Source organism: Elephas maximus, chromosome X (genome assembly GCF_024166365.1).
Source record: "Elephas maximus indicus isolate mEleMax1 chromosome X, mEleMax1 primary haplotype, whole genome shotgun sequence".
Lineage (NCBI taxonomy): Eukaryota > Metazoa > Chordata > Mammalia > Proboscidea > Elephantidae > Elephas > Elephas maximus.
In genome coordinates, this window is record NC_064846.1 from 178633326 (window position 1) to 178656574 (window position 23249).

The window sequence follows — 23249 nt, forward strand, 5'->3', positions numbered from 1 at the left end:
TGTCTCCCCGCTTCCTGAGCACCACAGGTCTGCGCGGCTCCCATCACCTCACCTGTCCACGCACCGACACAAGCAGGTCCCACCTCCGCGGCCTCCACGAAGCAGCTGCGGCCGCGGGGCCGGGGGCGCGCACGAAACAAGCGGACAAGCGGCGGCGGCTCCCCGGCTCCAGGGAGGCCCGAGGCTCTGGGAGCAGAGGGACCAGGAGGGCGCGGGGAGCTGGGGCGGCGCCCTCAGACCCGGGACACGACCTGCGCTCGCCGGGCAGCGGACCGGTACGGACACCGACCACAGCTACCGACCGTGGACGCCCACTTCCGCTTCCGGGGATGCTGGTGCCGCAGAGAAGGGCTTCCATACGGGAACCCACAACGATCCAACTCGGGACCGCTGGGTTTAGTAGTTCCCGGTTGTATTAGGGATCTGTCCCCAGTCGTCCTTATTTCCTCTTTATTTTAGCCCGAAAGAGCAGTTTTAGACATTTTTTTTCTCCCAAATTACCCATTAAAATTGATACCTCAGACATACTCTGTATCGGTTTTTGTAATCATTGTTTTTCGAAGGCCTCAATTGATTGTAATATCCAGGAAATTTTAAGCTCCTAAACCCTATTTCTGCTGCACCATTTCATTGCGTCAGGATAATTATGGCCTTATTTACTCTTCAGTTACACCAGTGGCTCCTAAACTTGATTGCACACACATCACATGTGAATTTTGCAAAAATGCAGATTCTGATTACGCACGTCTGCGGTAGGACCCTAAAACTATCAAGTAGTGTTGGAGATGCTGAGCCACACTTGGAAGCAAGAAACACTGGATGGTGATTATATTTATTACCACTATTTCATTTATGGAGGAGATATAACCGAACGAGGTCTGTTGTTGCGTCCTATTAGCCAGTTGAAATAAGACGGACACCAAACCACCAGTTACAAGAGAAACAAAATGGAAATTTATTGTCTGCGGAGACCAGGAGCAAAGCAGGATTCCACAAACATGAGGCCATGTGCTCCCTCTCTGAGGGGGTTGGGGATGCTTTTAATTCCGATGGCCTCTGGGGGTTGGTTTTGGTGCCCAGAACTCTCTGCCCTTAGCTCTCCCATGTCCACATCTGGAGGTCCAGATGTTGAATCATGTCGTGAAGTCCATGTCCAAGGACAAACTGAGGACACAGGTCTTCAGGTCCTGCGCATGCCCAAAGTACCGGCACCAAGTACAAATTGTGCTTAGAGCCGTGCAGTGTGCTCCAGCCAAAACGAAATGATAAGCACTGGCTTGGCGGCTGCTAGCCGGGAGGGGAACCGCGACGGAATGTAGCAGAACTTGAAGACTGATTTCATGGGCAGTGACTGAGGTAAACAGAAGTAACACGCCTGATTTCCACCCTTCTGACATAACCAACAGGGTAAATGGTAATGCCTTTCTAGAAATGGAGAAAAGAAAGGAGGGGAAGTTTGAGTAAAAGACGAAGGAATAATTAGTTACTGTGACCTTGTCCACACAGCCCTGAAAAAGGGAAGCAGTTTTTCCATTTTACTGTGCACACATCCAGAGATGTTTTATGACCTGAGGCATGTATAAAAGAGGCTTAAAGAGTAGGATCTAAAGTTCTTCAAGGTTAATTAAAGAAAAAAAAAAATCTCTCGGCCATAGAATACATGTGATAATCTCCCCCCAAAGGGGGTCTGTGGGTGTTGCACAATGCTCTGTCAAACGCGGAAAGAAAAACACACTAACATTAAGGTCAGAATTAAGTACTCATAGGAGCCAGAGGATCCTACAGCACACTTGGATACAGGGCCACACAGGTGATTACACCTGGGGACAAAGCAACAACATGTTGGAACTGTATGAGAGGGCATTAAGTATGGCAGGTAAGAGGGTCTAACCGTTGGAGTTGACATGTGCTACGAATTTACTGATCGGTTTAAAAGCTTTTACTGCTTTAGTGTGGGAAAAGCCCAGAACCAGAGAAAAAGTATCAAGCTACAAGTTGTTTACAGCTTACCCAGGAAATGTCAGTGAACCTGGACAAAAAGTAGCAAACCTTTGAAGCCCACTGCCAGTCACTGGTGATAGACAGCAGGGCCACAGGAGCCTGTCCTCAGGAGGCCAAGAGGAGCCTGTCCTGAGGGAGCTGAGAGGAGGCCTGTCTCCAGGAAACTACCAATAGAGAGACACTTATGTTGGAATAAGCTGGGACATGAGATGGGCCACAGCATCAGGCTTCTCATCAGGGAACTCTCATGCAGTGGATGTACACTGTAAAACGAAACAGTAACCAAACCCTGCTAGGAATTTTATTTGACTTGGGGAGAGCAGAGTTTCAGCCCCTGGGAATAGGATCCTTGACAAGGGAGCCTCAAACTCCACCTACTGGGATGCTGCTTTGGGTTTCATATCGAAAAACACTGTAAACTAAATATATTAGAAGCAATTTGGAATTTCAGGGCTCACTTTGGAAAAATGAGGTCCCACCTGCAACTTCTTCCACATTGGGAAAATGAGTTCCCATTTGTTTTATCTTTTCTTTCCTCTTTGAGGAATTCGGGTTTTCTCACAGGGTCTGATAACTACCCCATCTGATATTAGGACCTGGTTTTCTGTAGAAATGAGTCACTCTTACCAAGGAATTGATGTACACGTTTTAAGGCCCTGGGTTCTTTATTTGCTTTCAATTCTGTTATGTTGTTTAAGAGTATAGGCCTGGCTTTTCACCTGGACTCAACAGACGGGTGAGTTTATGTAGTTTTTGTCCCATTTTGTTCTGAGAGCTTGACTCTGATGGAGTATTTGTAACCATAGTGAACTTTTAGTACATTCGGTCCCATGCGGTTAATTCAATTCTTTGCAATTCAGGATCAGCAGCAGTATGTAAATCAATCATTTTCTATGCATGAGTTCTGGAAATCTTGATTCAGTCTAGCGGTATTCACACTCAAACTATCAGGTTTTTTTTATACGTCTGATATAGGGAATTACAAAAGTAATGCAAAGTTAAATAAAACCACTACAAAAAAAATTATCACAAAATGCCTCTAACAATGATTAACTTTATTTTCAAAGTGCTTTGGATATAATAGATAGAAATCTTGAGATGTAATAATGCACGCCTTCTACATTTATTTGGCAACTACGACCTCCCCCCACAAAGTATTTTTGTAAGTGTGCCATGCCAACTATTTTTGTACAGCAACATTCTAAAAAATTTGGGATGGTGGCACTTAAAAAATACCTTGTGAGGGGAGGGCACAGTCGGCAAACCAAAGTAGAAGGTGTGTAGTATTTGGTAAAAAATATGGTATACCAAGAATATACCAAGATTATCAATTATACTCAATATCCATCAACTCAATTTAGTGCCACTTACGATTCACCAAAGCCTTCTGTACCTCCATACCCCTAGAACGCTGTTTTTCAACTTCTCTTTATTGCCATAAAGGAGATGTTTTAGACGTTTTTGTCCTCTAATCGCCTATGAAAATGAATACCCCAGATACACTATTATCAGTTTGTGTATAATAATCTTTAGGAGGCCAAAATTCATTGTAATATTCAGCTTAATTATGGCCCCTCCAACTCTATTCTTACTTTTACCTTCCACTACCTCAAGGTAATTCTGATCCTATTTACTCTTCCTTCAGTTAGACCAGTGGTTCTCAAACTTTCTCACAAAAACACATCACCTGTGGGTCTTGTTAAAATGCAGATTCTATTTCTATAGGCCTGAGGTGGGGCTCCAGAAACTTTGTTTCTGAAAAGCTCCCACATGGGGCTACTGCTCTTGTTCCATGGAGCACACGTGGAACAGTGAGGCATTAGTTGGTAGTTAGAATCATTACCATTCAATTATTTTCTAATGAAGGAGACATTTTTGCGATAGTGCCGGAACACACAGTACAGGAATGTTTTCTTGGTGGGTAAGCTCATGTCCACCCCGGACACCAGTAAGCAGAAGCAAGGTGAACCCCCTCACCACCCCATTGTCTCTCACACGTATGTTATCACTGTGAAAATGATGACCTTGGACGAGATTCACCCTTCGAAACAGCTGCGGTAAATAAACCTCCATATGTATATGATTCTTTCTTTTATTGTCCTTTGATTAAACTGCTTTCCGTAACATATTTATAAGGGTCTCCAGTCTGGGATTAGCAGATGGCAAGATGTGCATGGGACAGTTTTAACCTTTCTTCCAGGATATCAGAAAGTTCTGCGGTCAGGGATGGGTATTTGAAATGCAAATAGCTGACAGACATTTATGAATTGGAAGGAGGAGGGGCTTTAAAATCATTGAAGAGACATGACAGTCACGGAGACTGCAAGGTTACCAGCTGGTAATAAAAGAAAGGATGTTAGGAGGCAGGGCCAAGATGGCTGACTAGGTAGAAGCTACCTCGGATCCCTATTGCAACAAAGACTCGGAAAAACAAGTAAATCGATCACATACGTGACAATCTACGAACCCTGAGCATCAAACACAGATCTAAAGAGTTGACCTCAGTGACAGAGACTGAAAACGAACAACCACGGGGAAGCAGAGACCAGCGTCCCAATCAGGAAACCTTGGCGCCGGGCTTTGGACTGGGCTCAGGGGAGCTGAACAGGGCATCCTGTCATGGCACACACACGGGACGCGGCCCTACCCCCCAGAATTGACCACGGGGGAAGCCCAGCCAGTGCACACAGACAGCGCAGCGACGCGGCTGACAGGTGGAGAAGTCACCAGGGGGCAGCAACTGGTTTTGCAGCGGCAGTGCGGCATCCCAGACAGGGAACCTTGGCGCTGGGCTTTGGACTGGGAGCTGAGGAAATAACCGCGGCTTCTGAGGCAGTGCAAGCACAGGACAGGGGCCTGACCCTCGGGGGCAATCTCTACCCAGCCAGCGCGCAGTCGACGTGCCCTTCGGGAATCTCACATAAAACAGTCATCCCAAGCAAGATAAGTAACTTTGTCTATATTCTGGGGTGCTACTCTCTCCTATTTATCTGAACCCTCCCATCCCCTTCCCAGGGACCTTCATTAAGATTGGAATTTCCTGAGCCAGAGAGAGAACTGCGCTGCGTTTTTTTTTTTTCTTTCCTTTCTTTTTTTTTTTTGGTCTTTTCCTAACCCATTCTCCTGGCCTGAGAGAAGTAGCTACAAAAAACCCAGGGACCAAAAATCCTTCCCTAATTGGACTAAAAACACACAACCAGCTCCAGCCAACCATATGTGATCCACAGTCTTGGGTTTTCATCCCTACAGGGAAGAAGGTGGCTATTATAACGAAAAGATATTTCTGATAGAGATCTGACTGTAATTGTTTTAGCTGATTACTGGAAAGACAAGTTTCCAAGGTCTGAAATCTCTGCATATTCAACAGAGCCTTCACTGACCCACAACAGGGAACTGAGGGCTGAAGCTCCCTCAGAGCACCTAGCCTCTGGCCTTAGGGGTTGAAGGACGGTGACACTTACCAATCTGTAGAGGTACTTGCATTGGGGGCCTAAGGTAGAGCTGCAGAGCCCACCCACCAAAGTGCTTTAGGAATAGAGACACACCTACCTCACTAGCACTTGGGGGAAGCCTGTCAGCATCTTGACCCCCTGGAGTGTGAAACCCTGCTGCTACTAGAATATGGTGCACACAACTATCACCACTACTTCTCTAGGTGGATAGGTGACAGTCTGCACCACACACTTGGTGACACAAAATCAGATTCTACTCAAGAATAGTGAATGGACTCTTAGGCTTATATATCTGATAACAGCCCAAACCAGCTGGTAAGAGGACATAAGTGATTCAAGGGCTACAACAATCAAGACAGCGCAATCTAGTAGCCCATCTACGTATATTAAAAGAAAACAAAACAAGATAAGACTCAGCAAATATAGACTAAATCACTACAATATCTTAATGATGGCTCAAAGATGACAGTCGATATCAAACCACATAAAGAAGCAGACCATGATTGCTTCTACAACTCCCCAAACCAAAGAAACAAAATCTTCCCCAAATGAAGATACAATCCTGGAATTGCCAGATGCAGAATATAAAAAACTCCTTTACAGCATGCTTCAGGACATCAGGGATGACTTCAGAAATGAAATAAGGCAATCTACAGAAAAAGCCAAGGAACACTGATAATGCAGTGGAAGAAGTCAAAAAGATTATTCAAGAACGTAGTGGAAAAATTAATAAGTTCCAAGAATCCATAGAGAGACTGCACTCAGAAATCCAAAAGATTAACAATAAAATTACAGAATAAGACAACGCAAGAGGAAGTCAGAGGAGTAGACTCGAGCAGTTGGAATGCAGAGTGGGAAATCTGGAGGACCAGGGAATTGACACCAATATAGTGAAAAAAAATCAAATAAAAGAAATTAAAAAAATGAAGAAACCCTAAGAGTCATGTGGGACTCTATCAAGAAGAATAACTTGCGGGTGATTGGAGTCCCAGAACAGGGAGGGATATCAGAAAACACAGAGAATAGTTGAAGATCTGTTGGCAGAAAACTTCCCTGACATCATGAAAGATGAAAGGATATCTATCCAAGATGCTCATTGAACCCCATTTAAGATTGATCCAAAAAGAAAATCACCAAGACATATTATCATCAAGCTTGCCAAAACCAAAGATAAAGAGAAAATTTTAAAAGCAGCCAGGGATAAAAGAAAGGTCTCCTACAAAGGAGAATCAATAAGAATAAGTTCAGACTCCTCAGCAGAAACCATGCAGTCAAGAAGGCAATGGGATGACATATACAGAGCACTGAAGGAGAAAACCTGCCAGCCAAGGATCATATATCCAGCAAAACTCTCTGTCAAATATGAAGGTGAATTAAAACATTTACAGATAAACACAAGCTTAGAGAATTTGCAAAAACCAAACCAAGCCTACAAGAAATACTAAAGGAAATGGGTCCAAAAACCAATAATATCACATACCAGCACAATACAAGGTCACAGAGCAGAACATCCTGATATCAACTCAAATAGGGAAATCACAAAAACAAATTAAGATTAATTTTAAAAAGAAAAAAAACGCTCAAAAAAGGGAATCATTGAAGTCATTACGTAAAAGATTACAATAATCAAAAAGAGGGACTAAATACAGGTGGCATAGAACTGCCACATGGAGAGGGATACAAGGTGATATAGGACAATACTAGTTAGGTTTTTACTTAGAAAAATAGGGATAAATACTAAGGTAACCACAAAGAGGTATAACAACTCCATAACTCAAAATAAAAACCAAGAAAAACATAACGACTCAGCAAACATAAATTCAACTACTATGAAAATGAGGAACACACAATTTACAAAGAAAAACGTCTCACCACAAAAAAGTCAGTGGAAAAATGAAATTCTCAACAACACACATAAAAAGGCATCAAAATGACAGCACTAAACACATACTTATCTATAATTACGCTGAATGTAAATACACTAACCCCACCAATAAAAAGACAGAGAGTCTCAGACTGGATAAAGAAACACGATCCGCCTATATCCTGCCTACAAGACACACACCTTAGACTTAGAGACACAAACAAACTAAAACTCAAAGGATGGAAAAAAATATATCAAGCAAACAATAAGCAAAAAAGAGAAGGAATAGCAATATTAATTTCTGACAAAATAGACTTTAAAGTTAAATCCACCACAAAGGATAAAGAAGGACACTACATAATGATTAAAGGGACAATTGACCAGGAAGATATAACCATATTAAATATTTATGCACCCAATGACAGGGCTGCAAGATACATAAAACAAACGTTAACAGAACGGAAAAGTGAGATAGACACCTCCACAATTATAGTAGGAGACTTCCACACTCCACTTTCGAAGAAAGACAGGACATCCAGTAAGAAGCTCAACAGAGACACGGAAAACCTAATTGCTACAATCAGCTACCTTGCCCTTATTGACTCGTGCAGAACACTCCACCCAACAGCTGCAAAGTGTACTTTTTTTTCTAGCGCACATGGAACAGTCTCTAGAATAGACCACATACTACATCATAAAACAAACCTTTGCAGAATCCAAAACATCGAAATATTCCAAAGCATCTTCTCAGACCATAAGGCCATATAAGTGGAAGAACATACCTTGCCTATGGATAGGAAGACTTAACATTATAAAATGTCTATTCTACCAAAAGCGATCTATACATTTAATGCAATTCCAATCCAAATCCCAACAACATTCTTTAATGAGATGGAAAAACAAACCACCAACTTCATATGCAAGGGAAAGAGGCCCTGGATAAATAAGAATGACTGAAAAAGAAGAACAACGTGGGAGGCCTCACTTTACCTGATTTTAGAATCTATTCTACCGCCACAGTAGTCAAAACAGCCTGATACTGGTACAACAACAGATACACAGACCAATGGAACAGAATTGAGAATCCAGACATAAATCCATCCACATATGAGCAGTTGATATTTGACAAAGGCCCCAAAACCGTTAAATGGGGGAAAGAGTCTTTTTAACTAATGGTGCTGGCATAACTGGATATCCATCTGCAAAAAAAAAAAAAGAACCAAGACCCATACCTCACTCCATGCACAAAAACTAACTCAAAATGGATCAAAGACCTAAATATCAAATCTAAAATGATAAAGATCATGGACGAAAAAATAGGGACAATGTTAGGAGCCCTAATACAAGGCATATACAGTATACAAAACATTATTAAGAATTCAGAAGAAAAACGAGATAACTGGGAGCTCCTAAAAATCAAACACCTATGCTCATCCAAAGACTTCACCAAAAGAGTAAAAAGACTACCTACAGACTGGGAAAAAGGCTTTAGCTATGATATTTCTGATCAGCATCTGATCTCTAAAATCTACATGATACTGCAAAAACTCAACTGCAAAGAGACAAATAACCCTATTAAAAAATGGACAAGACATATGAATAGACACTTCTCTAAAGAAGACATTCAGGTAGCTAACAGATACATGAGGAAATGTTCACCATCATTAGCCATTAGAGAAATGCAGATCAAAACTACGATGAGATTTCATCTCACTCCAACAAGGTTGGCATTAATACAAAAAACACAAAAAAATAAATGTTGGAGAGGCCGTGGAGAGATTGGAACACTTATACACTGCTGGTGGGAATGTCAAATGGTACAACCACTTTGGAAATCGTTTTGGCGCTTCCTTAATTTTTTTTTTTTAAAAGCTAGACATAGAACTACCATACGATCCACCAATCCCACTCCTCGGAATATATCCTAGAGAAATAAGAGCCTTTACAAGAACAGATATATGCACACCCATGTTTACTGCAGCACTGTGTACAATAGCAAAAACATGGAAACAACCGAGGTGTCCATCAACAGATGAATGGATAAATTATGGTATATTCACACAATGGAATGCTAGACATCGATAAAGAACAGTGAGGAATCTGTGAAACATTTCAAAACATGGAGGAACCTGGAAGGCATTAAGCCAAGTGAAATTAGTCAGTTACAAAAGGACAAATATTGTATAAGACGACTATTATAAGAACTTGAGAAATACTTTAAACTGAGAAGAAAACATTCTTTTGTGGTTATGAGAGGAAGGAGGGTGGGAGAGGGTTATTCACTAATTAGTTGGTAGGTAAGAACTACATTAGGTGAAGGGAAAGACAACACACAGTACAGGGGAGGTTAGCATAACCGGGCTAAACCAAAAGCACTTTCCTGAATAAACTGAATGCTTCGAAGAACAGTGTAGCAAGGCAAGAGGTTTGGGGACCATGATTTCAGGGGACATCTAAGTCAATTGGCTTTAATAAAATCGATTAAGGAAACATTCTGCATCCCACTTTGAAGAGTGACGTCTGGGGTCTTAAATGCTATTAAGCAGCCATCTAAGATGCATGAATTGGTCTCAACCCACCTGGACCAAAAGAGAATGAAGAACACCAAGGTCCCAAGGTAATTACGAGTCCAAGAGACAGAAAGGGCCACATGAACCAGAGACTACATCATCCTGAGACCACAAGAACTAGATGGTGCCCGGCCACAACCGATGACTACTCTGACAGGGAACACAACAGAGAACCCCTGAGGGAGCAGGAGAGCACTAGGATGCAGACCCCAGATTCTCATAAATGCACCAGACTTAATGGTCTGACTGAGACTGGAAGGACCTCGGTAGTCATGGCCCCCAGAGCTTTTGTTAGCCCAGGACAGGAACCATTCCTGAAGCCAAATCTTCAGACATGGCTTGGACTGGACAATGGGTTAGAGAGGGATGCTGGTGAGGAGTGAGCTTCTTGGATCAGGTGGACACTTGAGACTACGTTGGCATCTCCTCCCTGGAGCGGACACAAAAAGAGACAGTGGAGGGAGAGAGTGGGCTGTCTCATTAGGGGGAGAGTAATTGGGAGTGTGTAGCTAGGTGTATATAAGTTTTTATGTTGGAGACTGACTTGATTAGTAAACTTTCACTTAAAGCACAATAAAAAAACGCACTGGATGAAATAAAATACATCTTTCTAAAAGTATAAAAAAATAAAATCTTGAGAAGTTCCTGGGCACAATTTAGACGAATATGGAACGAGACAGAGCAGTCAAGCATTTCACATGAACTTAACCAACAGGAGGCTGGCTCAGTTAGAAAACTACGGAAATGAGGTTCAGATGTACAGGCAGAAGTTGGAGTTCAGGCTTCCCAAAAGTGGGAGCCACACCCATTTAGCACAGGGACTACATGGCCTGGCCGAGAGTCATCCAAAAGGAAATACTGAGCTCTGAACGTTCTAAGATTTCTGAGATTGGTAAGAGTAACTCCAGCCACTAAAAAAAAAAAAAAAAAAATTCCTTTGGAAGAAAAATTATATCTTCAATTGTCTCTTTAATTGAAACATCCAACATATTAACAGCTGATGAGACTTTACAAGAAATATATAAACAAGTCTTGGTTTTATTTCCTATATTTTAAACGTGGTTCAAAATAAAAAGAAAACCTAAAGAATATAAAGTCTATCACAGAACAACAAATTATCAGACACACAGGGAATGAACGAGCATAGACAACAGAAACATACAGATATAAAACACCAAACCTAGTCACAAATTCTGTATTTAAACATATAATTGCAAAATTAAAGGGGGTAGATAGGTTTCATATCATTCGATACACACCAGGAGATAGGTTTCATGAACTTAAAGCCTCTTGTTGTTATGTGCCATCGAGTCGATTCCGACTCATTGTGACCTCATGTACAACAGAACAAAACACTGTCAGGTGCTGCACCATCCTCACAATATCTGCTAAGCTTGAACCGACTACTGCGGCCTCTGTCAATCCATCTCATTGAGGGTCTTCCTCTTTTTCGCTGACCCTCTGCTTTACCAAGCGTGATGCCCTTCTCCAGGGTCTGATCCCTCCGGACGACACGTCCAAAGTATGTGAGACACAGTCTCTCCATTCTTCCTTCCAGGGAGCATTCTCGTTGTGCTTCTTCCAAGACAGATTTGTTCGTTCTTTTGCCAGTCCATGGTATGTTCCATACTCTTTCCCAACGCCACAATTCAAAGGCCTCAGTTCTTCTTCTGTCTTTTTTATTCACCGCTCAGCTTTCAAATGCAAATTAGGCAACTGAAAACACCCTGGCTTGGGTCAGGTGCCCCTTAGTTCTCAGGGTGACATCTTTGCTTTTCAACACTTTCAAGAGGTCTCTTGCAGGAGATTTACGCAATGCAATGGGTCTTTTGATTTCTTGACTGCTGCTTCCATGGGTGTTGATTGTGGAACCAAATAACATGAACTTAAAGATACTTACAAAAATAAACAGAATAAAGCAGAGCTATAAAAGTTGGAAAACACTGATGGAATGGAAAGAAAAAGAGGATAAAGAACTCAGGGTAAGGAAAACAGAGATGGGTTAAAGAGGGCAAACCTTTTTCCCTATAATTCCCAGTGATCTTGTTTGTGGACACTATTTTTTTGTGAAAAAGTATCTTTTCTCCAGGTTCCTCCTGGATTTTTAAAAATCAATTCAATGCTTTCAATTTTATCTCACACCCTTTGTACCTCTGATTCCAGGAGTGAAGTCAGCATTAGTCTCAATGCCTAGTACTATTTCGGGGTTGATCTTCTTCCACTCTCATGTAAAATCCCTTGTTTCTTTTACTGTCTTTTATCTATACTAGCTTCTCTCCATCTTTACCTGTTGTATGCCCACCTCCCAGTCATTTACTGGACTGACTCATGACTTTCCAATCTGGCTCATCCTATTAGAAATGAAGATCCTCTCCTGCAGGATCTCAAGTCCTGCATCCCTTGCCCAGTGGTGATGCAGTGTCACCGTGTTGCTTGTTCTTACTGTTTGGAACTGGGCACAGGCCGAAGTCCCCTGTAAGGTCAGGTAAGGAATCGTGCAGGGGTGGGGTCCATGCTCTGTACTTCCCTCCCCCACTACCCTATGGAGGGGAGTCACATGTGCAGTGCCTAGGAGGGCAGCCTCCTAGTACCCCCAAGTCAGAGGTGAGAGAAGCGTATCAAAAGAGAACCCAAGGAAGTGACAGAGGTTCGTAGTAACATAGGGTTACAACGTTGTAATGTGCATCAGAACGTCATTACTGTTGTTACTGTACTATTATGTTAACAATGTTTTATTGTAACCAGAAGTGTTTCTTTAAAACCTTTTTAAGCACAGAAAGGTACGCCATATAGTATATTCTAAGGAAAACAGTTGACTAAACGATGTTACATATTTACAGTTATACCTAACTGTTCCAACATGAAAATTCAACTTAAACACATAGTTAGGAAAGGAACTCCTTCATAATCTGTGGACTGCGTATCGTATTACAAACATTTAAAAACATGATAAAATCGGAGAGAAGGAAAAGCTGTTTCCTTCAGAATTCCAATTGATAGATATACTATTTTTGGACATTGGAACAAAAAATATCATCTGGTAAACACCACAGTAATAATGATATGTAATTATCTTTGAATACTAAAATTAGTAGGCCAAAATACAATGAAAAACAGAATATCTGCACAGACGCAAAGTACCACTATATGAGTTATTAATTATAATAGATAAAATAGCTTACTATACAACAGGAAAAAATGGAAAGAACGTTTCAAATATGACAAAACAGTCTGAACCAAATACAAGATGAGCATATTTAATTGCTTGCAAAATAACATCGACAATAACGTTAAAAAATATAAAGCCAATTATTCCCAGCAGCCTCATTTGTAATAGCAACGACTTTCAGAAAGGTGAAGTTTAGCTTGGACTAAGAAAGTAACAAACACCGATGAGGACAGTCCCACAATTACAATGAAACTATCATCATTTCTCCCAAAGGCATAAATTACTCTTAATGATCCGTTCTTTTCAGTTAGTATTGATTTCTTACTTACCAAGAAACTTTCATCTTTAATTGCTGACTTTCAGAACTTTATCAAAATCATAACAGTAAGGACAAAACATCCCATTTTTGACATTACAATAATCAACTTTCTGTGAGTTCTTATATGTAAAGTGGGGTCTGAGGAAAACTAAAGTCTTTCCACATTGCTTATGTTTATAGGGCCTTTCCCCATGGTGAATTCTGACATGCTTAGTGAGGTTCGAGTTCTGAAAAAAGGCTTTCCCACACTCCTTACACTCATAAGGCCTCTCTCTACTGTGAGTTCTTATATGCGAAGTGGGGCTAGAGGAATGAATAAAGGCTTTCCCACACTGCTTACACTCATAAGGTTTCTGTCCACTGTGAGTTTTTTTATGCATTCTAAGATATGAGCAAGAAATAAAAGCTTTCCCACATTACGTACATTCATAAGGTTTCTCTCCACTGTGAGTTCTTTTATGTGAAGCAAGGTGGGAGGAGCTAATAAAGGCTTTCCCACATTCCTTACATTCATAAGGTTTCTCTCCACTGTGAATTCTTTTATGTTTACTAAGGGATGAGCGACGAGTAAAGGCTTTTCCACATTCCGTACATTCATAAGGTTTCTCTCCACTGTGAGTTCTTTTATGTGAAGCAAGGTGGGAGGAACAAATAAAGGCTTTCCCACATTCCTTACATTCATAAGGTTTCTCTCCACTGTGAGTTCTTTTATGTGAAGCAAGGTGGGAGGAACTAATAAAGGCTTTCCCACATTCCTTACATTCATAAGGTTTCTCTCCACTGTGAATTCTTTTATGTTTACTAAGGGATGAGCGACGAGTAAAGGCTTTCCCACATTCCGTACATTCATAAGGTTTCTCTCCACTGTGAGTTCTTTTATGTTTACGAAGGTATGAGCGACAAGTAAAGGCTTTCCCACATTCCGTACATTCATAAGGTTTCTCTCCACTGTGAGTTCTTTTATGTTTACGAAGGTATGAGCGACAAGGAAAGGCTTTCCCACATTCCTTACATTCATGAGGCCTCTCTCCACTGTGAGTTCTTATATGTGAATTGAGGCGGGAGGGACAAATAAAGGCTTTCCCACACTGTTTACATTCATAAGGCCTCTCTCCACTGTGAGTTCTTTTATGTACATTGAGGACTGAGGAATAACGAAAGGCTTTCCCACATTCTGTACAATCATAAGGCCTCACTCCATTGTGTGTTTTTTTATGCGTAGTGAGGGCTGAGGAACATCTAAAGGCTTTCCCACATTGCGTACATTCATAAGGTTTCTCTCCACTGTGAGTTCTTTTATGTAAAGCGAGCTCGGAGGAACAAATAAAGGCTTTTCCACATTCCTCACATTTATAAGGTTTCTCTCCACTGTGAGTTCTTTTATGTTTATTAAGGGATGAGGAATGAGTAAAGGCTTTCCCACATTCCGTACATTCATAAGGTTTCTCTCCACTGTGAGTTCTTTTATGTCTAACGAGGTGGGAGGAACGAATAAAGGCTTTCCCACATTCCTTACATTTATAAGGTTTCTCTCCACTGTGAGTTCTTTTATGTGAAGTGAGGTCGGAGGAACGAATAAAGGCTTTCCCACATTCCTTACATTCATGAGGCCTCTCTCCACTGTGAGCTCTTCTATGTGAAGTGAGATGGGAGCAATGAATAAAGGCTTTCCCACATTCTTCACATTCATAAGGCCTCTCTACAGTGTGATTTCTAATATGTATTTTTTTTATACTGAGTTCTGAGGAGCTACAGGCTTTCCCACATTCCTCACATTCATAACGCTTATCTCTGTCAGGACATTTTTTAGGTACAATGAGGGATGAAGGACTATAGATTTCACAATATTCTTTACATGTATGTTTATGACCACTCACACATGTCCAAAGTGATGACAAACTACAGAAACCTTTCCCACATTTGTTACATTCACAACATTTCTCACCAGTGAGTGTTGGCACAGGACTCTTAAGGGTTGGCATACAAATTAAGTCCTTCCCACATACCTTACATTTATCGGGTTTATTTCCATGAGGAACTCTCAAAGGAGTAGTTAGGTGAGAGGAACAGCTGCAGGATTCTCCACATTCCTTACACTGAGAGGCACTGCATCTGGTGGAAGATCTGATATGATGGTTATATGGTGAGTGATCCATGAAGATCTTTCCACACTCAGAGTATTCAAAAGCGTTTACTTTTGGAGGGTTTCTTTGGAGCACAGTAAGATCTGGAATCCAGCTGAAGATTTTCCAAGACTGAGTGCACTCATTACTCTCATGGAGGTTCTCTACTGTATGACTGCTGTTAAAAAATAGGGTGCATGGTGTTGGAAATAAATGTGTTCCCATTTCACCGTTACCAAACATAGTGAAGGTGCTTGGTTTTTGCCTGACTTACCTCAGGTTTCCTAGGTTAAATCATCTAGCAGAGACACGACCATTACTGTCACTGAATTTCTAAAATATGAGGCTTTCTGATAATTGTGTCCAAGCGAAATATCTTTCAAATACCCTGTATCTCACTCATCTATTTGAATATGCTATATTATGAAAACTCCCAAAATGCATACTTTTCCATCTATGTTCATATACATAGACACCTGTATGTGTACACTTTCTCCTCATTTATCAACATGACTAGGTTCAAAAGACCAGGCTGTTGTGCAATTATGGCATTATGTGAAAATGGAAGATGACGTTAGATGAGAAAATAAAGGATGACAACATCATTACGTAACTGCCAAATTACATCATTACATAGCTAACAGACCAGTGAGAATCTGGTCCAGTCACTCTGACACATAATCTTAACCGTCACAGCCAGCAATACTTATGCCTTGCATCTCAGCATCCATTACTGCCAAATGTCCATCTTCAATGCTCAAAATAGTCGGATAGTAGACTTTTTTACAATTGTCAAATGTGCAAAATGCTGGGTAAAGAGACAGTCAAAACTGAGGAGAATGTGTACATATTGGTACATTTCAAGATTTCAAAACGGTTCGTTAACAGTTTAGGAATTGCCTACATAAACAAAGGCAGCATATACTTTGCACAGAAACAAAATCAGTTTCCTGTTCAATTTTCACATGAATAGGAGAAAAACAGCAGTGCCCAACTCCGAGATGGCAGCCAAGAGTGTCACTTTGAATGTGTATCACTTTCCAATGTCCTGCCAATAATCCACTCTCCCACATGGATCCCAAAAGTCTCAGGGGCCTGATGCAGGAAATTGGATTATTGGCAAGACTGTGGAGAGTGACACATATTCAAAGTAGTGCAAATAGCCTACATCCTTAAGCTGGGCACCGCTGATTGTTTCCTACTGCAGTCAAAATCTGACAGGGAATAGATCTCGTTTCTATGCAATGCATACGCTGCCACTCGTTTACGCTGGTGAGTACTGAACATTCACAAAGCGGCTGAAAGTGCTAATGCTCCTGCGTAAACATGTATGTCTATATGTTAATGTCAAGACATTTTGGTCTTTCTCCTGAGGCACGGCTTTCTCTTGTTTGAATGACACTCACCTCAAATGTCTCCCCTGGTTTTCAGAGTGACCTATATTGCCATGCCACGTGCAGATTTCTCCTAACATGGACATCCGGGGATTATTCTTAATGTACCGCATCATTGTACATTCACTGGATATGGATAACTTTTCTCCACCAATAAGGTTTTGGGAGACTAACCCAAATATTCAAGTTGAGGTTCACAATATGAAAGAAAAAAGAAAGGAGTCAGTGGGGAAAAAGGCTGCCATGAGCAAAGAAAGACTTAGCCACATTTCACTGTTGGAGCATGTTCGCAATGGTTAAAGAACAATTTACTAGGGAATAATTCCATGAGGATTGAGAGTGATGGTGACATAAATAGGTGCAGTTACGAGAGCTGAAAAGAAAAATATTGGACACAATGCGCAATGTAACATTAAAGAAGAAAAGTCTCTCCGTGACCATAGTTCTGACAGGACTGCTAAAGTCAGAAAAGTAAGTTCGGGTATCTGTGAAGTAGTGTCCACAACCCAAAAGAGAATTTTTCTGGCTGACTAATTGAAATGTAATTCCATTCATATACGGCTGGTCTTTCCAAAAATTCTTGCTTTCCTGGTGCTTCCTGACACACGGGCCCTGGATGGGGCCTATCCTCACTGTACTCAGATCTTTCCTTTTTTTCTCTGAGAAATCAAATGGGTATAGCTCACATGGTGCTAATGGAGAAATGCACATCATAAGGGAAGACAGTGAAGAGCAATGAACATTTCCTCGACACTGAGACAATACTTTCCTCTTCAGGATCTCTGACGATAGATGGGCGTGACTTTATATACAGCAAAATAATCATGTTGAAGTTGTAATAAATACTGTAAAACGCTCTACAAGGTCCCAAACCACTTACATCTCAATGTCCCATAGTGACCCTGAAGCCAATGCTTACACTTACAACACTTAGAAAGCCTCAGGGCTTTTAATCACAGGAAAAATGAAAACTCACCTTAGTACATAAAGAGCTTTACAGGGAATTCAGGATATGTCGGGTCCATAGACCAAGGGACCACACCTGATTTAGTTAACCATTTATTCCCATTCCTCAGCCCAAATTCTGGAGTAAAGTCAATGAGTCAAATATTTCAATTTGCTAAAGAAAGAAATAAAAAAAAGATGCCCTTCTTACCTACTGAGGTCAGGTTTCTGAAGGTTTCCATCATCACATCTCTGTAGAGTTTCCTCTCAGCAACATCCAGCAACGCCCACTCTTCCTGGCTAAAGACCACAGCCACGTCCTCAATGACCACTGAGTCCTAAAACATTCCATATGTTATGGATCAGCAAGGTTCCATGTACTCCAATGTGTTCCAGAATGAAGGGTGGGGCTGACAGCCATGGGGAACTAAGAATTCCAAGGGATTTGACACAAAGCTCTGCATTGTACCAAGGTTTATCTTTGGGTAGTCATCAGTCTCTTCCCTTCACTAACTACATTCACTTCCTCACTGATTGCATCCTGTCTCATATACTTTCAAGAAACAGAAATAATCTCTCCACAGTTTGACTGCAGCCCACTGCAGTCTCATTCCTCTTTATGGTCTAAAACAGTTAGAAAACATAATAGAATTTAGAGAAATACTCTCATGCAGACCATCACTTCCTTGTGATAAAACAATTACACTTCCTTCCATAAGACCCACCAGAACATTCAACAAAACAAAAAGCAAAGGGTGAAGGCAGGGTTGAAGTATTAACACGTGGGAAACAGTGCAGAATGGCGGTTTTTCATTTTGCCCTTCACAGCCAAGGGACCACTAAGGCCTGAACAAACAAACTGGCAAACCAAGACCCTGAGCTGCTCATATGTTCTTGAACTCTAGGAGATCAGAAGGTGACAGGTTCACCTACAGAAAAAAGAATGATTTTGGAGAATTATGAATTTTTACATGTCAGTCACCTAGTTTTCAAAAACTCAGGTGTTCTGTCTGTCACCTGTCCTTTTTAGAAACAGGAAAAGGTAATAAAAGAGATCAAATGAGACAGGAAACAGAAGAATCCAGATCGCCACACAATTCTCAAATGTTGACACCTGATGTAACTACACATCAATTATTAGTGACTGCTCCCCTCAACAAAATCATACATTCCAACATAAATAGAGTCTAATGTTATAAGTTGTTGTCAGGTGCCACTGAGTCATTTCCAACTCCTAGCAACCCTACGTACAAAAGGACAAAACACTGCCTGGTCCTGTGTCATCCCCACAATCATCGTTATGCTTGATCCCATTGTTACAGCAGCTCTGTCAATCCCTCTCGTTGAGGGTCTTCCTCTTTTTTGCTCACCCTCTACTTCACCAAGCAGGATGTCCTTCTTCAGAGACTGATTCTATAATTCAAATTTATGCACCAACCACGAAGGTGAAGAAGTTGAAGATTTTTATCGATTTCTGTATTCTCAACTTGATCAAACGTGCAGTCAGAATGCATTGATAATTACTGGTTGATTGGAATGAGAAAGTTGGAAACAAAGAAGAATCGGTAGTTGGAAAATATGGCCTTGGTGACAGAAACGATGCCGGAGGTTGCATGATTGAATTTTGCAAGACAGTGTGGCATTGGCAAAAGAAAAGGCAAATAGATAAATGGAACAGAAGAGAGAGCTCAGAAATAGACACAAATAGAGTCTTCTGATCTTTGAATAAGTACCAAAAGCAATTGAAAGGAGAAAGACTAGCCTTTTCAATAAATGTGCTACAACACTTGTACATCCTCTAGCAAAAAGGGGAATCCAGATGGAGATCTTACACCTTTTACAAACATCAACTCAAAATGGATCAAAAACCTAAACGCCAATGTAAAACTATAAAACTCCAAGAAGACAACATAAAAGAAAACCTAGGTGATCTCCAGGTTTGGGGACGATTTTTTAGACACAACATAAAGTACTAGCCATGATAGAAACACATAAATTGGACTTGGTTAAAATTAAAAAATGTTTTATTACCTACGTATTTACAACAAAATGGTTTTTAAAAAAGGGAAAAACTTCTGCTCTGCAAAACACAGTGTTAAGAGAATGAAGACACGCCAAAACTAGGAGATAATCTTTCCCAAACACATATATGATAAAGGATTGATATTCAAAAAAGGATCCTGAGTAGGGCAAACAGTTCATGCTCAGTTGCTAACGTAAAGGTTTACAGTTCAAACCTACCCACCGGAACCATGATATAAAGTCATGGTGATCTACTTCTGTAAAAATTACAGGCAAGAAAGTCCTGCCCTGTAAGCCACAGAGTGGACATTACTTGGAATTGATTCAATGGCAAAGGGTTTGGTTTTCCTTTAATTCAAAATATATAAAGAACTCTTAAAACTTAACAAGAACCACCCCCAAAAAGAAAACAAATTAGAAAATGAGCAAAAGATCTGAACAAATAGCTGCCAAACAGGTGTATGAAAAGATGTTCAGCATCATGTATCAGTAACAAACTGCAACCTACAACAAAAAAATACCACTACATATTGATTAGAATGGCTAAACTCCCCACCAGTGACAACACCAGGATGCGGGGCAACAGGAACTCTAAGTCACTGCTGGTTCGAATGCAAAACGGTACACCCCGTTTGGCAGTTTCTTACAAAATTGAATATCCCCTTACCACATGATCCAGCAATTTCACTCCTTCATACTTATCCAAAGGAGCTGAAAACCTTTGTCCAGAGAAAAATCTGCAACGAATATTTCTAACAGTTTCATTCATCCTTGTCAAAAGCTGGAGGCAATCAAGAGGCCCTTCAGTGGGTGAATAAATAGATAAGCAAAGTGTGGTGCAACTACACCCCAGAATATTACTCAGCAAGAAAATGAAGTGAGCTATCAAAACTCATGTAAAGATTTGGTGAGTAGCGTTTGGCATCTTAAAGGCTTTTCGGTGGCAATCTAAAACATACAACTATCGGTCTCTTCCAGTCAGCAGCAAAGGAGAGGGGAAAAAACAAAAGACCCAAGGGAACAATTAGTCCAAAGGGCTAATGGACCTCATGAACCACAGACCACATGCCTCGGAGACCAGAGAGCTAGATGGTGCCGGGCTACCCCTACGGACAGTTCTGACTGGGATTACAACAGAGTGGGAGAAAAATGTAGAACAAATGGTCAAATTCACAAAAAAGACCTGACTTACTGGTCTGACAGAGACTGGAGGAACCTGAGACTACGGCCCCCAAACACCCTTTTCACTCACACTTGAAGCCATTCCCAAAGTTTACCTTCAGCCAAAGATCAGGCAGGCTTATAAGATGAACAATAACACACATGAGGAACATGCTTCTTAAATCCATCAAACATACGAGATCAAATAGGCAACACCTGCCCAGAAACAAAGACAAGAAGGTGGGAGGGGACAGAAAAGCTGGACGAATGGACACGGTGGCCCTGGTGTGGAAAGGGAAAGGGAGAGAATGCTGACACAATGTGGGATTGCAGCCAACACCATGAAAAAATCTGTGTATACATTTTTGAATAAGAAACTAATTTGCTCTGTAAACTTTCACCTAAATCACAAGAAAAAAAAAATCCTGTAAAGACAGAGCAGAACCTTAAACGAATATTGCTCAGTAAAAGAGACTACTCTGAAAAAACTACATACTGTAAGATTCCAACTCTGTAAGATTTTAGAAAAGGGAAAAGGATACAGACAGTAAAAAGACAAGTGGCTGCCAGGTTAAAGCGTAGAGGGGAAGAGATGCGTAAAAGTGGAGCATAAGGGACTTTTAAGGAAGAGAAAATATTCCACATGATATCAGAATGGTGGATCCATTGATATTACGCATTTGTCAAATCCCATATAGCGTACAATACAAAGAGGGTACCCTAATGTAAACTATGTTTTTTTGCTGATTATACGGTACCCATGTTGCTTCAGCAATTGTAACAAATTTCGCATACTAATACTAGGTGCTGTAATATGGAAAACTGAAGTGGAGGGACAGGAGGAAGTAGAGGTACATGAGAACTTTGTATTTTCCACTCATTTCTTCTGTTAATCTAAATCGGCTCTAAAAAAGAAAATCTATTTATTAGAAAACAAAAATGAGTAACAGAAAATTAGATAAGCTAAAATTTGTCAGACGGTCTTCTCTGTAATTGGGATATATAACTGAAAAACTCAAAAACCTCCCTATTCTAACGATTAGAGACTCAGCCATCAACAATAGGATGTTACATCACAGGAACATGGAAAGGTGATGAGTCCAGTGGAAAAATGAAAGGTAGAGCAGGATCCAGAGTACCGGCAGCGCTGACAATGCAAGCAGCGGCACTAAGGAGGCGGTTCAGACTGGGCTTCACTGAAAAGAAACACCTGAGCTAAGACTCAAGGGATAGGAAGCAACGATCCAAGAAATCTGAGAAGACATTGTTCCAGAAAGAAAGAACAGCCAGAGCACAGACCAGAAGGTGGGAAGGTATCTGAATGTTTTAAGACCGAAACGCCACCAAGTTTGGAGCAGAATGAGAGTAATGTTAGAGGAAACGGGACAAGCGACTGGGGTCAAGGGACCTATCACATTCTAGGGAACCTGCTGGCAACTGAAAAGACTAGGGCTTTTTAATCTGATGGAAATGCAGAGTGATTTAACAATCCTGAGTGGAAGAGGAAACCAATAGAACGGCTTATAAAGAACTGGTGTGTAGGGGACTAATATAATAGAAAGATATGCTATAAAGTTATGGGCATGAACAGATAAGAAATGATGATGCCTGAGACTGGAGCTGTGGCTGGAAAAATGGCAAGTGCAAGGGATGGCCCTAGACTTTCAAGGTAGAGGTAAGAGAATTTCCTGACGCACTGAACATTGAAGTGTAAAAGAAATAGAGGACAAAGATGAGTCCAAGATTTTTTCCTTTGAAAACCAGAAGGATGGTGTCATGGACTGAACTGTGTCCCTCCCTGACCTCCCAAAAAATATATGCATTGCACAGCCTACCTCTATATCTATATTGTAAAGCTCAACACCGTCAGTCAGAACAAGGCCAGGAGCCGACTATGCAACAGATCAACAACTGCTCGTATGCAAGCCAAGATGTAGCTGAAAAATATTAGGACGACTCCACGAGAGCCAAAGTATGACCTTGAGTAAATCCCACCTGAATTTAGAGACCATCTCAAGAATATAGTCAATGCACTGAGCATTAATGACCACAGACCAGACGAGCTGTGAATGACATCAAGAACATCACGCACGAAGAAAGCAAGAGATCATTGAAAAGATAGAAAAGACCAAAACGCATGTCAGAAGAGACTCTGAAACTTACTCTTGAACAAACAATAGTTAAAGCAAATGGAAGAAATGATGAAAGAAAAGAGCTCAACAGAAGATT

At 41.0% G+C, this 23249-nt stretch overlaps 1 protein-coding gene across 9 annotated transcripts in view; it reads right to left on the bottom strand.

The window, feature by feature from the left end:
• The window catches only part of LOC126068549 (zinc finger protein 709-like), a 476820-nt gene that overhangs the window by 445193 nt on the left and 8378 nt on the right, over positions 1-23249 (bottom strand). For all 9 annotated transcript variants that reach the window (XR_007515733.1, XM_049871210.1, XM_049871208.1 and 6 more), the window contains exons 2-4: positions 18049-18175; positions 16905-17061; positions 15382-15676 (exon numbers count right to left, since the gene is read on the bottom strand). Coding sequence is in view for 8 of the 9 variants with exons in the window: in XM_049871210.1 (XP_049727167.1) it covers positions 15382-15676; positions 16905-17061; positions 18049-18175 (579 nt within the window). In the remaining variant the exon portion in view is untranslated. The remainder of the gene's footprint in view (positions 1-15381; positions 15677-16904; positions 17062-18048; positions 18176-23249) is intronic.